The sequence below is a fragment of the Echinops telfairi genome, unplaced genomic scaffold (assembly GCF_000313985.2).
Source record: "Echinops telfairi isolate 266 unplaced genomic scaffold, ASM31398v2 ScPeMD7_2291;HRSCAF=2852, whole genome shotgun sequence".
NCBI lineage: Eukaryota > Metazoa > Chordata > Mammalia > Afrosoricida > Tenrecidae > Echinops > Echinops telfairi.
In genome coordinates this window covers 322604-338397 of record NW_022106189.1, presented here as the reverse complement: position 1 = coordinate 338397, position 15794 = coordinate 322604, and the positions used below count along the sequence as shown (strand labels likewise).

The following is a 15794-nucleotide window of genomic DNA, read 5'->3' as shown; positions in this document are numbered from 1 at the left end:
AAATGAGCGTGGCATTCTGCTGGCTTCCCTCTGCTCCGGGGGGCGGGGCTCGGCGGCGGGCGCGGGACCCGGTCTCCCGCGGTGCCTCCCAGAAACGGGTCGATACCGAGCTGGTCGGAAACGCCGCGGGCCCGGCCGCGCACTGCAGCCCAAGCCCTTGCAACAGGCTGTTTGGCCCAGCCTTAGGAGAGCCGGGCGCGCCGTGGTGGGTTGTAGGGGTTGTGTGCTGGTGTGAGTAACAAAACTTGTGTCTCTGACTGCGTCCACTTTTATGTTTGTGACCTCAGCACTAGTTTCGGGAAAGGTCGTTGGCCAGCACCAATGCGCTTATCGAAGGGGCCACTGGAGGTGCCGGTCGAGGCGTAAAGCCTGGGGCTTCCGATGGTGAGTTTCTGGTTTGCCTGGAACAAGGTTGTGCTTGTGACGGGAAAAAGGCTGCGTGAGAACAGGATGGGGCAGCTTTGGTGCTGAGTAGTTGGCATCACAGGTGACTTTTACGTAGTGTGCTGGTAGTAGGGATGATCTTGTGCAGTGCCCCTAGGTAGGGATTCTGTGGGAATTGCTTACTGCTGATTCCAGGCCACCACAATCCGTTCCCTGTTTTGATTTCGTAGAACTTCCCTGAGATAAAATGGTCAGGTTTACTTTTCGAAGCCTCCTGTGCCAGAGGCAGCTGGGCTCAGAGCAGCCACCCCACCCCCGCCTCCCAAGCGGAAACAACCCCAGGACAAATCAGGAGTCACCTTCCTTAGATTTGCAGAAGGCATTTCTCATTGGACCTCGGTCTGCATTTGACATTGGATGCTGACTCCATCCTGGAGTTTTAACAGAAAAGCAGCTCCTTGGGATTCAAGAATTTCATTGGGTCAATTGCTCTCATCAATTGAAACCTGTGTGAGTAGATCCAGATGGAGCTGGAGGAGGGTGTGTGTGTGTGTGTGTTGTTGCAACCCCATAGTGTAACCCCTCCCCCACACTGTGAAACAGCCCTAAGTGGAAGGGGGCTGCATAAACCTGCTCCTCTCCATTCTCACAAGCCCTGTGAAAGAATGCGTGTGCTGACTAGGGGCTGAGGGACAGTTTTGATTGAAGCTGGTTTGTGGCATAGAGGACAATCACAGAGCCTGAGGAGTTGCAGAACTGGCCCATTTGCTGAGCTGGCTTCTCTGGCTGGGGGTGGAGGGCAGCATGAGGGGTCTGGAACCCATTAAGCTCAGAGGAGACCATCCTGGGCTTCCAGGAAGAAATGGTGGGGTGCAAACAAAGACAGGTGTTCATGCTGTTGGAAGCCCAGAGGGGTGATGTGCCTGCTGCCCTGTGCTTTGGCTTCCCTGCATCCACCAGGCTGCAGCTGCACTGGAGCAGGGACGCTATTAAGCATGGTCCTAGGCTCCCCATCCCAAGGAGGGCATGGGACCCACCCTCAAGGCCCTGCCCACAAAATTCTCTGCTGATGCAAGGAACACGCTCTGGAGCAGATTCCAAAATAAAAAATAACAGTAAAATGGAGTTTGCTTCAAAACCTTTGGGGCCCATGCTGGTGAGCATGTTTCAGTACTGTCATTAGCTAAACTAACAAACATGAGCTTCCCAGAAAGCGTGTGCGGGTGTGTGAGTGGGTGTGTGCAGAGTGTAATTTGCAATGGCCTGGGGGCTGAGGGGGTTGGATGGGGAAGGGCAGTGCGGGGTGGAAGTGGAAGAGGAAGGGTAGGTCTCTCAGGTGCTGCCTGGCACAGGGGTCCCACACAGCATGCGAGGGAGTGAAGCTTCTAATAGTCTTTGACTCCACCAAAGAAATGACGGCAGGTGAGGAAGCCCTTTGGTTGTCCGCTGTTTCCCACAGACACTCTGGGCAGCGATGGAAGCCTAGATGCCTCACCGCAAGGAGCGGCCGAGTGGGTCCACGCTTCACGCACACAGCAGTGCCGGCACCACGGTGAGCACCCGCAGAGTGGCACCCACAGAGGGCCTGGAGCCAGTGCCTGCTGACCCCTCCCTCTGCCTCCTCCCACCTCAGCTCACTGAGCACCCTGCTTGCTCATGGCAACAGCTGCTGGAGGGGATAGCTGGTGTGGCTAGCTGTAGAATTATGGTTGCTTAAAAAAATTTTTTTTTTAAACAACACTGCTCTTAATTTGATGTGAAATTTATGACATGTATAAACCTCAACGCCCGTAGGTGCTGAGGAAGTCACTAATTTAGAGGTGTCTTGTTACTGAGACAAACTTGCAAAAAAAAAAAAAAACCCACCCTGAATCCCAATTCACAAATTGGTGATTCGTTTGTCAGAGGATATTTTCACATCTAACACATAAGCCCGCGACCTTTAATTAGAATTTTGCAGTTTGTTTTATGCCCCCCGGAGGCTGACACCTTGGGAAAAATTTTTTTCCCCCTTTCTTGGTTTCTTATTGCTAATCAGCATCTTTCTTCCACCCACCCCTCTCCCCCCTTCCCCCACTACTTCTGGTACTTTGAAGAAAATGATGCAAATACACTTCATTATAGTGGTGGCCGCAATTTGTCAGCGGCGTATGTGATCAGGCGCCGCAGAAGCGATCTGATGAGATCTGTGATCCCTGGCGCAATAAGGGCCTCCGGGAGAAACGCACTACTTTTCCAAACCTGGTTTCCCTTTCATTTCCAGGAGGAAGGAAGCATGTCCCGGTTGTCTCTTACCCGGTCGCCCGTGTCTCCCTTGGCTGCCCAGGGGATTCCACTGCCCGCCCAGCTCACCAAGTCCAACGCACCTGTGCACATTGACGTCGGCGGCCACATGTACACCAGCAGCCTGGCCACACTCACCAAATACCCCGACTCCAGGTAAGAGCCGAGCTCCTTATCGTGCTGTGGACCTGGCACAAAGATGCAGTGTTTGAGAGCAGGCTTTGGGAGGCCGAGCCAGCCTGTTAGAAGATGCTCCCCCACAGGCTCGTGACCCACAGCGGGTGGCTTCAGGGAGACAGCCTGGAGCTTTGGACCTACTGGGGCGGTAGTGAGCTCAGGCTCCTCTTTTGAGATTCAAGCTTGGCCTCTGCAGGGGACCACTGTGAGTGACACTGCGTGGTTCTCTGTGGAAGAGAGAGGGGGAAGGATTTCACTTTACTGATTGTTCTTACCCTTGTAGTGGTCACTGCCAGGCTGGAAGGGTCAGTAACAGGCCTCCTTGGGGGCTGAGGGTTGTGCTGGCCAGTGAGGTGATTCTAGGGCATGCAAGGGGACCTGGTGCTGTGGCTCAGCATGGGCCGCACATGGCTGTCAGTGCATACAGGGTCAGTAGCCAGGGCTTTGGTGGGAGACTTGGGGGTTCTCTCTGTAGGGAGCCCCCACTCTGCCGAGCTCACGTGTGTACCCACCTCAGGGGCCTGTGCCCATCATTGGTCCTCTCCATCACCTGCTCTCGCTGCTTGGGTTTCTGTTCCCAGGGAGGGCCTGGTTGCCCTGTGGATATGGCAGCAAGGGTGACAGGCAGGATGGGTCTAGGGGCCTATCCCTGCTGCCAGCCGTCTCTTTTCCCCAGGGATGCCCAGGAGTGCTGAGACTGCAGGGTCACCCCAGCTTTAGACATTTACAATAACAAGAGGACTAATTAATCCCCTGAACACCAAGGGGCTGAGTTTGGAAACCCGTGTGGCAGGTTTGCATCTTGTCTGTGTGACTGCTCAGAGCAGGCAGGCCTTGTGTAGTGTGGAGGCCACTGCCCCTGGAGGTGGCTGAGGGCTGAGGTGGAGGTAGTCTCCAGAAGGATGCTGGTGGTAGGGACTGTGTTCCCTTAGCCCAGCAGAGACCGGGTCTGGGGCTCTGGGGGCCTTGGGGAGCCTATCAGCAGGACCCAGGCACACACGTGCTCATCGAGCCCTGTATAGGGTGGGGGATGGATTTTGCTGGTTTAATTTCAATTTTGCCTCCTGCAGTATTCCCAAGGTGTTTGAGAGAGATCATCCCCTAATCGGTTGGCAGCATTTGTGAGTTAAATTCATAAAACTTTGCCCACAACCCTCCCTGCAGAGGGTTTACTGAAATCAGCCACTTTCTATTCTTGATCCTCACAGTCGTAGCCTTGGGGAGGGGAGGAGAGGGGACACCACCTCATTCTGTCTTTCAACTGTTGCCTACGAGCAGGGAGAGCAGCAGGGTGGCTCCCTGCACTCCTTTTGTCCTCACTGAGAGCTGGGACCACCCCAGGGGTGGCAGGACCTCAAGATGGGTCTGTTCCCCACCTTAGATGTTATCCCAGAGGCCCAAGGCCCAAGGGCAGCAGGCCATTCAGGACAGGCAGGACATGGTAGGTCAGACCAGGCCCGGGAAACAGCCTATGCAGCTATGCTGGCCAGGGCCTCTTGGGCCACTGCTGCCCTTAGCAGGTGACCTACTAACATTTAAGAACCCTTTTCCCACCAGTTCCGGAAGAGAAGATCAAACCTTACCCAGTGCCACTAAAGCATGAGTCACTTGGAGGTGGCTTCCGTTGGGCAGCCCCCTCCTGCCAGGTGGTGCTGTGAGCACCACGGGGCTCCTGCCTTCATACCCCGCGTCACCGTGCCCACAGCAGTACTCTTAGGCCTCTGGTTCTTGGCTGATCAGTGTAGCTGTAACCGGAGGAACAGAAGAGCCTGTATGCCAGGGGCCTCTTCTGGCCCCACCCAGGAGTGGCATGGGTGCTCGCCCAGAAACTGCCTAGCACAGCATCCAGGGGCTGGGAGCAGACTCCCTGGGGCTGTGCCCGCCCCCATGCCCTGCCTGCTGACAGGAGCCTGATGCAGTCACCACTCCACTGCGACATCCATCCTGGCGGCAGGGAGCGGCAAATTAAGATGGCCAGGAGCTTCGGAATGTCATAAAACCTTCTAGTACCACAGCCAGGGAATTGGAGCCAAACCTCCGAGAAAGGAAAGGAGCCCCTTTGTGTGTTTCTGTTGCCCTGAGGATTCCAGCTGCTGACACGGCCCATGGCTGGTTTCCACAGGGGGCACACTGAGCCGCGGGCAAAGGCCAGCAGAGGTCACAGCAGCATCAGGACTCTTAAGAGCCTGAAAGTAGCAGGGTAGCATCCCTCCCAAGCCCCGAGGGCGTCACAGCCATGTGTCCCATGAGAAGCTGCTCTGCTGTCAGCTTATTCTGGAGCCAGCACTGCAGCGTGGAAGCATCTACAGCCCCGAAGCCCTGAAGTGAGGCCTATTGAAAACTTTCTGGCCTTGGATTAGTATGATAACGAAGAAGCCAGCCAGCTCTGACCAGAACATTCGAGCTGGAACAGAAAGGGTGGGGATGTTCTCCAAGGAGGTTGAGGCCCAGGGTTTGCCACCTCACCTGTGCTTGTGGCTCTTGCTTCATCCTCCACAAAACCAAACTCACTGCCATGGAGTCAATGCTGCCTCATAACAACCCTGTAGGACCCATGAGCTTCCAGGAGTAGAAAGCCTCTGTTTACTAACTGTTTATGGGGGTAGAAGGCCTCGAAGTTTTCCCTTGGAGTGCCTGGTGGCTTTGAACTGCTGATCTTGCAGATTGTAGCCTGACTCTTTCCTACTGGTGCCATATTGGTCCTGATGACTTCCCATGGCCCTGGGTGCAACCACATGTGTCTCCAAGGTTGCCCCTTTCTGACATCTGAATTCCCAGGTTCATTGAAGGTCTTTGGAGGATGGGAGCCCACAAGGTTTTTAAAAACATTTTATTAGGGGCTCATACAACTCTTATCACAATCCATACACACATCAATTGTGTAAAGCGCATTTGTACATCATTCTCAAAACATTTTCTCTCCACTTAAACCCCTGACATTAGGTCTTCATTTTCCCCTCCCTCCCCACTCCCCCCTCCCTAATGAGCCCTTGATAGTTTATAAATTGGTATTTTGTCATATCTTGCCCTGTCCGACGTCTCCCTTCACCCACTTTTCTGTTGTCCATCCCCCAGGGAGGAGGTCACATATAGTTCCTTGTAATCGGTTCCCTCTTTCTTACCCACTCTCACTCTACCCTCCCTGTTTCGCCACTCACACCACTGGTCCTGTAGGGCTCATCCACCCTGGATTCCCTGTACTTTCAGTTCCCATCTGTACCAGTGTACCTCCTCTGGTCTAGCCAGACTTGCAAGGTCGAATTCGAGTCATGGTAGTGGGAGCGGGGAGGAAACCTTTAGGAACTAGAGGAAAGTTGTATTTCTCATCGTTGTTACATCGCACCCTGACTGGCTCATCTCCTCCCCGAGACCCCTCTGCAAGGAGATCTCCAGTGGCCTACTAATGGGCTTTGGGTCTCCACTCCGCACTCCCCCCATCATTCACTATGGTAAGATTTTTTGTTCTGATGATGCCTTATAGCTGATCCCTTCGACACCTCGTGGTTGCATAGGCTGGTGTGCTTCTTCCATGGCCCATAAGTTTTCCAGCAGGGACTGGGCTCCCAAGCTCACTGTTCCCAGTCCCAGTACTTGGGGTAATTGGGAGAAGGCTGGCTTAATGGCCTTTAGAGCCCTGGAGGGAGTTGTCCCCAGGTGCCCTCTGGCACCGCTTCCAGGGGCACCAAGCTCTGCATGCCTCCTTGCAGACTCAGTCCACGTGGCAGCCAGGCCCTTCATACCAACCCACTGGAACAGGCTGGGCCCCAGACTTGAAGAGACAGGTGGCCATGTGGTTGCTCCACACTTGGACAGGTCTGCTGGCTTCTACCTTCAGTGTGCCAGGCTGTGATCCAGATGTGGCCCTGAGAGCAGACTCAGGAACCAAATACCCCATTTCTGTGTGCCCAGTGGCAGTGCTGGGTCCAGGCCTTAAGGGCGACTGACTTAGAGGACCATGGAGGGGCCTGCAGTGGGGAGAGAGGAGCATCCCCAGAAGGGTCCTGTCCTGTGCAGGCAGCAAGAAAGAGGGTCCTTAGGCTTTGGCTTGAAGTTTGGCTGGAAGGCCTGGATCCTGGGCAAAGGCTCCTTCCTCTCCGAGAGGCTCTGCCTGGCTGGGGTCTGGCTGACAAGTGACTGGCCCTGTCTGCCAAGGAATGTCTGGTGCAGCTGTGGTGGGGAGACCTTGCCACTTTCCCTCCTGACCCCAAACCTAAGGACCTGCGTCCTTTCCCCTGCACCCCCAGAGGTGTACATGCTGTGGCAGGAGTAGCCCCCTGCAGGCACTGTGGCCCAGGTGTGTGCACTGGGTGAGGATGTGGGACACATGGGTGTGTGCTCATAGGCTGTGGTGTGTGCAGTGTCACCTCTGCACGTGCTTGTGTGTGAGTGATTGGCCCTGGTGACTTAGTTGCTACAGCTGTGTCCCAGGCTGGCTGATGTGTGTCTGGATGTGTTTGGGTCTGCCTGCCATGGGTGGCATGGCTGGCAGACCACGTGTCCGGGTGACCCTGTGCTCATTGCCCAGGTGTGCATGGGTGCTGGTGGGGAGGTGGTTGTGTGTGGCTGCTGAAAGGGAGTCTCTTCTGTGGCTCACCAGGTGGGAGGCTTTTGACAGGGGTGTCTGCGTGGGTCTGTCTGATCTGCCCCAGGTCTGACTGGCTGGCTTGTGCCAGGGTGGGGTTGCCATGTCAGTGTCTGGCTGTGGTTTTCCACCACTGGCACATGTGTCTGTGGGCAGGTATGAACAGCCGGCAGTGCCCATGCCTGTCTGTGACTGGCAAGTGTGGGGGGACGGCGTGGCCAGCTGACGGGGGTCTGACCTCCTCGGGTGTGTGTGTACAAGTATGTTTGGGCACAGTCCTAGAACCAGGGAGAGCCTTGCCTCTCTGGGTGGGCAAGAGCCCGGGAGCCAGGGATGGGTCAGGTGGACCCGGTACCCTCCCTCAGACACCTCGTCCTGCCTCTCCTCCCCCAGAATAAGCCGACTTTTCAATGGCACTGAGCCCATTGTCCTGGATAGTCTGAAGCAGCATTACTTCATTGACCGGGACGGGGAGATCTTCCGCTACATCCTGAGCTTCCTGCGGACATCCAAACTGCTGCTCCCAGACGACTTCAAGGTAAGCCTGCAGCTTGTGCGTTGTTGGCTTTCCCCGGGACACTGTGACTTAATAAATGGACCCATGGTAACCATGGCAACCATAAAAGTTAACCAATGAAGCCTAGGGCAAATCCGTTTTTGTAAACTAATTTTGCTTTCTCACATTTTTAGCTTATCTATCATGGTGTAACAATAAGTAAGCAGCGCTTACCCCAGTTTAGCATACTTTGTGTGGAAGGGCTGTGGGTGTCAGATGAACAGGAGGGAGAGGCTTGCCCAGCTGCCTATTGATGGCGGGTCACCAGGGGAAATGCGTGCACGCAACGCACACACCTCTGGCAGGCATAGGCTCCCAAACTTATTTGGCCTATCACCAGTTTTCAGAAAATAAAATTACTCAGTATTTCCCCCCCTACCTCACCCCCATACACACATTAAAAGCTTTTATCCTGTAGCACAGGATAAATTGTAGTTATCTGCTGCTTTGTCAACTGGCTTGGCTCCTGAAGTCCAGCCTTGGTGTTGGGCCCCGTGTCATGGCACCCAGGCTCTAGGGCAGAAGGTACGCCCAGTCTGGGTGTGCCTGGCTCCTGACAACAAATGCTCATCCACCTTTCTCCCCCCTCTTTCCAGCAGTTTCCCAGAGGACCACCGGCCCTGGGACTATTCCATGCTTTGCTTAACTCAGTTGCTGCATGTCTGCAACTGGTCAGTCTGAAGGCAGTGAAACACAAGGCTGATGTGGGCCCTGCCCCATCATGCTCACAGTCTAGTGGCAAGGCAGATGTTGAAAACACATGACCTAGAATTCTGTGTGGCAAATGCCTCAGGAAAGCAGAAAGTTATTGTGAGAGTTACCAACAGAAAGCCTGGGTTTCTGGAGAGATGGTGTTCCCCCAGTGGTGAAGGAAAGAACTTGGAAGAGGTGTCACGTAGCTGGGGCATTATGAACCGGGAGGGACAGGCAGGGGCTGGTCTGTGGCCCTCAGGACCATTGGGGCAGGCTCAGCCATGGGAAGGTGAGTCGGGGAATGACAGTCCTCTTTAGAGCCTGACGTGACCATGCTGGTTGTGTGCAAGAGGATAAAGCCAGGGTTGGGAAGTCTGGGTGAAATACAGGCAGGGGTCAGCCCTGGGCAGGGCCGCTCCCCCAAACCAAGAGAGTGATTAGGGAAGGCTTGGCCCAGAGCGGAGGCATTGAGGATGGAACGAGGCGGCTGATGAGGCTTATGTTTAGGAAGGGACTGTGAAGATTAGGGTATGTATTGCCTGTGGGCAGGGGACTCTTAAGTGTGTCTCTCTCCTGGCTTGCATCTTGAGTCTTGAGTGGGCATGGCCCCGCTGGGGCGGGGGTAGGGGGTAGGGCAGGCTGGGGGCTGTGAGGATGTTCTGGGCTGGGAGGAGGCTGTGGGCATTGCTGTCAAGCTCGTGTTCGTCATACCTTCCAGGTGAATAAGAGCCAGGGTGAGTAGCGGTCCAAGAGGGAGCCATGAAGACCCCTAATGGCAGAACAGCTAGGTTCCTGAGCGGTGGCAGCCCTGGGGGACGGTGAGGGCCGGGACCTCAGGCTCATTCCACAGGCTGGAGCTGGCAGGTGGAAGGGACATAGGGGAGGTTGTAGGGCAGACCCTGCTTCTGACATAGGGTTTCTTTGCCCTCCCCTCCAGGGGTCCCTCTGGAGGCCTGCCAGGGCCCCTGGGAATTAGGGCTGGGACCAGTGTTGAGGGCCAGTGTTTGGCCAGGTAGAAGGCTGCCTGCAGTGGGTGTGCCTGACTTCTCCAGGGCTCATCACACTCTGTGGTGAGGGGCAGCGTGGGTGGGCCAGGCACTTGGTATGCCCTAGTCCTGTAACCCTCTCTTCTCTGAGCTGGACATTTACGTCTGTTAAGAGAGGAGGAAAAAAGCTCGGAGAGGTGTCAGGGCTGATAGCGAGGGAAGCGAAAGGAAAGCCCAGCCCAGGCAGGTGCCAGAGGAAAGGACACCTCTGTAATGCGCTTTTTTGAGTCTCTCTGGGATGGGACTTGTGCCAGGGCACCTGAGGGTGAGGCTGCACTGTGCCCTGCCCGGCTTCTCTGGGTGGGACCTAAGAAGGGGGTGGCCCCAGGCACAGGCTCCGCCTCCCACCCTTCCTGTCAAACTCCCACGAGGCTTCACTCTGCCCTGTGGGCACACTTTGCACCCCTGCCTCACTTTCCCTGTCTGTACAATGGGGCCCTGACCCACGCTCTGTGTGTCCGTGCCCCAGGACTTCAGCCTGCTGTACGAGGAGGCGCGCTACTACCAGCTGCAGCCCATGGTGCGCGAGCTGGAGCGCTGGCAGCAGGAGCAAGAGCAGCAGCGCCGCAGCCGGGCCTGCGACTGCCTGGTGGTGCGCGTGACCCCTGACCTGGGTGAGCGGATCGCGCTCAGCGGCGAGAAGACCCTTATCGAGGAGGTCTTCCCGGAGACCGGGGATGTCATGTGCAACTCCGTCAATGCCGGCTGGAACCAGGACCCCACACACGTCATCCGCTTTCCGCTCAACGGCTACTGCCGACTCAACTCTGTGCAGGTGAGGCTGTGCCCACCTGCCGGCCCCAGACCCGGAGGATGAGGGAGCCTCTACCCCCCCAAATGGTGAATCCCCCCCCCCACATCCTACAGAAAAGGCAACGATGTACTGATGCATAATTTATGTCCCCTTCAGAGTTACGTGAAGTCTGGTGGTGCCTGCAGGATGGACTTTAAAAAAATTGTCCTGTTTTCTCTCCCCTGCTCCCCACTCCCCCCACCCCCCAAAGATCTTCTCTGAAAATGACCCTGGGTTTCAGACAGTGTGCTTCATTGGACACCCAGAGTCTGACTTTGGGTTACAGTGACAACCAGAGAGCCAACAGAGAAAGGACAGTGGCTGAGTGGAGGTGGCTCAGTCCCTGCCCTGGCCCTGTGGCCCCCAGCATTTTTAGACTGGGTCTGAGAAGCTCTTCCCCAACCCAAGCCCAGACTCACATCTGGGTTTGATGAGAATGGACAATTTGTGGGCAAACGTATCCCCTTCCCCCAAGTCTGCAGGCTGTGGGTCAGAACGTTCAGGGACACAAGTGTTAGCCCCAGCAATCAGATCCTACCCTCACCGAGGCGCACAGGCTTGTAGACCCTGAGCATGTGGGGACACAAGTAGGACACCTCTTTCTCTCCACCTCCACATCCTGGGGGCAGGGCTTCCATTACTGGGGCAGGGCTCAGGGAAGGTGAGTGGGTGGGATAGATCCATGGAAGCCCCCTGGAGAGGAGGGAAAGGGTCCAAAGACTGCACCCCTGTGGGTGGCAGGAGTAGGCAGCCTCTCCAGCGTGGTCCCTCCAGGACCCTTGGATCCCTGGCTGCTCCTAGCCTGCCTGTAAGAATCTTTGTTGCCGAGTGAGAGATGGGGCAGAAGAAGGCACATGAGAGACCAGGCCCCAGACCCCGGCCAAGCCAGGCCGACCCTGCAGCTGGGCATTGTTGACCTCTTTCTTTCCCAGCAGGTGCTGGAGAGGCTGTTCCAGAAGGGGTTCGGCATGGCTGCCTCCTGTGGCGGGGGGGTGGACTCGTCCCAGTTCAGTGAGTATGTGCTCTGCCGGGAGGAGCGGCGGCTGCAGCCCACCCCAACAACCATCCGGATAAAGCAGGAGCCCTTGGACTAGGCCCTCCTGAGTGCCACCTGAGGCCCCTGAGACGCGGAAACGGCTGAGCAGCTCTGCCCTGAGCACGTTCAGCGGTGAGTGTGAGACTGAGGGTGGGGCCGGAGGGCCCTGAGTGCCACAGCAACAGAAGGCGCGGTACTGGAGACAAGCCCCCCCACCAGTGGACCATTGGTGTGGCCCCAAGAGGCCATGGCAGGAACTCGTGGTCCGGGGGCTCCTGACCTGGACAGCATCAGAGACTGGGAGGTGCCACCGCCCTACCCCAAGAGCTGCTCACCTGTCTCCGCTTGCGCCTGACTCTGGTGGGTCTCCTCGCATCAGAAATGGCTTATTTTTCTACAGTATTGAAAAGGAAGGTAGCCGGATCTGCACATACCAGAGAGACCGACAGGACCAACGCTTCTGTCGCTGGTACTCAGTTCTCAGTCAGATGTGCAGCATGCTTGAGTGTCACTCAGGCCAGGACTTCTGCCCGAGCTGGGCCTGTGACCCTTGTGGCCCCTGTGATGGGGAGTCGGGCGGGGCAGGAGTCAGGCTGGGTGGCTCTGTAGTTATCAGAGAGCTACGCTTGGGCCACTACTAGTGGCTCAGGCCCCAGCTGTCTGGGCCACCGGACCTATCCTGACCCACAGGGGTGTCCAGTCCTATGTGCACATTCCCACTTGGGCTCCACGTGCAGAGCAAGTGCAGGCCCCCACCCTCTGACCTCAGGAATGGGCGCCAGCGTGAAGGAGCCCAGCTGCCAGCAGCGTCCTTTGGGTGCCCAGCTCAGGAAGCCGTCCCTAGCTCTGTGTTTTTTCCCATATTAATTATGCACACTGAATTTTAATTGAACTGTCGTTAACACCAGCCTGCCAATGAGAAAGAGTTGGACACAGGCTCTTGACTCCTGATCCCCACGAGGACTGGGCCCGAGGGCTCCTCGCAGACCTGCTGCCTCACTCTTGGCCTTGTCACATGAGCTGTCGTAGGTCCCCTCCCACTGGTTCCTTGGGAGGAGCAGCTACAGAGAGTGGGCCGGTGGGCGCAGCACCCCAGCAGCACCGCCCTGTGTACAGTGCCTGTAGACTTGTATATGACTCCTTTCATATTGTAAAGATGCTGATGTACAATTGCTGTGTTTGTGTGAGCACATTCTGTTCCTCATGCCATAAATAGTGCCATAAAGCAAAAGACTGAGGCTCCGTCCAGTGCCAAGCAGCAGTGGGTCCTGAGTTGGGTGCTACAGGGAGGTCCAGGGTGGCGGCTCCTCCTGAGTTTGCCTCTGGTCTACTGGAGGAGGAGCAGGCAGCGGGCCCAGGGCAGAGCTGGTTGCATTGGGGTGTTTCTGCCCTGCCTTGGCTTGTCCGTCCCCTATGGGCAGCACAGGTTCGCATTCTGATCACAGTGTCCTGTTGTCCATCAGACTCCCACCCAATGTGAAAGGCAGGCGGAAGGTGTCCAGGGCCGTATGTGCCCTGTCCGTAAGTGTTTGGGATGTTGCTCGCTCGCCACCTTGGGGTTGGGGCTGCTGGCCTTTTTCCTGACACGGCGAAGGGACAGCCCGAGACCAGCCAGCCCAGAACAAGCTGTCACGACCTCTGCTTCCAAGGGAAGGAGTGTGCGTGCTCCACACAGGCGTCCCCTTGGGGTGAGCGTCTGTCTTTCCCCTCAAGGCCAGTGTGCTATGACCCTGGAAGGTCCTTTTCTGTGCCCAGCTGGGCCACTGACCTTGACCTGCCTTGGAGGCTGGGAGCACACAACAGCCCCTTTCTGTCTGAGGCTGCAGAGCCAACACCAACCCTTACACAATCTTAATTTGCTGGGCAAACTCGATAGGCTTCTCCCCGGCCTAGCAGCGCACCTGCAGCCGGCACGTCTGCCTTTGGCATCGGAGCTGGACCTCTGAGAGGAGAAGAAAGTGTTGTGCTTCTTGGAAGGGAAGTCTTGTGTGTTTATGGATCCCACCCCTCGCCCCCCTTCTCCAGGACAATAGCCAATCCTGATTAGTGAAGGGTCTCTCCCATTTCCAAGCAAACCGATTAAAAAAACAAAACGAAACAGAGAGAAGCAGCCATTTTAAAGGTTACTCTAGTTTGAATTTTACTGAAGTACCATCGGCAAGTACCATTTCACATAAACGGGCATTTCTGAATCTGTAGAGAATGCTCTGCCCACCACAGTACTGTCATGACGTGACCGTCCGTAGTCTCTGGACCAGAAGTGAAAGTGATCAGTCACTTTACTACCTGTTTACACTTTGTAGAACGAGGACATTGTAAGTCATCTTTTGATCAAACAACTGGCAGTGTACCTCTCACTTCCGCTCTCTGCAAACCGCCCAACTGACTCGGCTGGACTGGAAGCCACTGGGCAGGGAGCTGTGCCAGCATGTCACAGTCACTTGCCACCAGGCCTGTGCCAGTGCAGGTGAGGAGGCCTTGGCCTCCCGGGGGCTCCGAGCCAGATCGTAGAACCGATAGCTCTTTAAAAGCATTTGACTTATTTTTTTTTAAGCCATCACCTGACTGTGTTCCTTAGAATAAATAAAGGACGTTTTATAAACGACAGCTCTAACGCTTGCTTTCTGGTCCCTGGTGGCCGCCCGGAGAAGGGCGTCTGGTGGTGTGGATGATTCTGGAGCTACTACTGCTCACACTCGGACGTAGTTTGACTGCTCCCCAGCTTCTTGAGGTGCTTCTGCCACAGACGCGAGCCCTTCCTGATCTGAGGGGCCGCGTCAGAGGGTGGGCCCTTGAACAGCTGTGTGGGCCCTGGCACCAAGGGCAGACCCTGCTGCATACTGGATCCCAGGGCCCTTTGCACTGTATTTAATGTGTGAAGCAAACCACTTGACTACCTTTGAAAGGAGAGAGAGTATGGATGTGTGAGCCCCGAGGAGGCAAGCCTCACCAAGCCTCACCCCAGGAAGCTGCTCTGTGTTAGCTGCTCAGCCTGATAGACATGGGGGAGAGATGCTCTCTGGTGCAGGAGCTGGCTTGTTGTTCGCCAAAGAATACTGTCTGGCAAGATGACTGTCAGACCCTAGCCCAGGCATCCTCAAACTATGGCCCACGGGCCACATACGGCCCGCCGAGGACATTTATGTGGCCCGCCGGGTGTTTTTGCCCCACTTTTTTTGCTTCAAAATAAGCTATGTGCAGTGTGCATAGGAATTTGTTCATAGTTTTTTTTTAAACTATAGTCTGGCCCTCCAATGGGTCTGAGGGACAGTGAACTGGCCCCCTGTTTAAAAAGTTTGAGGACCCCTGCCCTAGCCTCTGCCTCTCCTGAGATAGGAAATCAACTCTGCTGGCCCTGGGGGAGACTAGGGTACATGGGGTGGTGGTTTCTCCTAAGCTAAGGACAATGTGGGGCTGACCATGTGAAGCTGCGAAGGTTTGCCCTTCAAAGGCAACATGCTTGGCTCAAACCAACAAGAAGCTCCAGACAGAGCTGGAGGGATCATTGCTGCTGGCAGAGAGGACAGCTGCTGGCCTTGAACCTGGGCTGAGGAGGGGTGAAATAGAGACAGGGTGTTGCAGTTGGAAGGCTAGAACTGCAGGGGACATTGAGGTGACTGAGTTTTATAATGCCGCTCGTACCTCTGATGTGGTGAGTGTGACTAGCTCTCTTTCCACCCAAGGAAGTGGCCCAAGCCATGTAGAGTGACCTTGCCCCCACTGGCCACCTCTGGCGAGGCTTTGGCATGGAGTTACATATCATTCAAGGCCAGGTCACTGCAGAGTATAAACTCCTGTTCCTTTCTTTTGAAGTGGTCTCCCAATGGATGTCCTTAAAATTGATGGAAAGGGTAGAGCGAAGACTTTAACATGTTTGTGTCAGGAAAAAAAAAGGTAGCCCAGATCCTTATTAGTCAGTTTCTCATTAGCCCAAACAAGCACGGTTGGTTTTCAGTATGAACACCTGCAGAAGGATTACAAAGCTACACGTCTCATTCCCAACAATGAGGCCAAAGAACTTCCCTGCTTCAGTTCGTAGCCCCAACCCCAGCCTATTTTGAGGAAGGTGGGTAGGGCTACCTGATTGGAGACACATCTTTTTAGTACCCATATTTAAAGAAAACTCCATTTTACCTAAACGGGCAGAATGAGAAACATTCCTTCCAGAGTCCCTTTCTTTCTTTCTTTCTTTCTTTCTTTTTTTTTTTTTAACATTTTATTAGGGGCTCATACAACTGTTATCC

At 55.4% G+C, this 15794-nt stretch overlaps 1 protein-coding gene across 5 annotated transcripts; it reads left to right on the top strand.

Moving 5' to 3' along the window:
* Positions 1 to 293: 293 nt before the first annotated feature.
* Positions 294 to 12615, top strand: KCTD15 (potassium channel tetramerization domain containing 15). Of its 5 annotated transcripts, none has more exons than XM_045293679.1 (7): positions 294 to 384; positions 1844 to 1936; positions 2648 to 2823; positions 3915 to 3965; positions 7820 to 7964; positions 10191 to 10496; positions 11447 to 12615. In XM_045293679.1, exons 2-7 carry the CDS (start codon positions 1871 to 1873, stop codon positions 11606 to 11608), a joined length of 906 nt encoding a protein of 301 aa, XP_045149614.1. In that variant the 5' UTR covers positions 294 to 384; positions 1844 to 1870; the 3' UTR covers positions 11609 to 12615. The 5 variants fall into 5 exon arrangements, with proteins under 5 accessions (XP_045149614.1, XP_045149616.1, XP_045149615.1 ...); XM_045293681.1 differs by lacking the exon at positions 294 to 384 and adding an exon at positions 741 to 894 and having other exon boundaries at positions 11450 to 12615; XM_045293680.1 differs by lacking the exon at positions 294 to 384 and adding an exon at positions 741 to 894.
* Positions 12616 to 15794: the final 3179 nt, after the last annotated feature.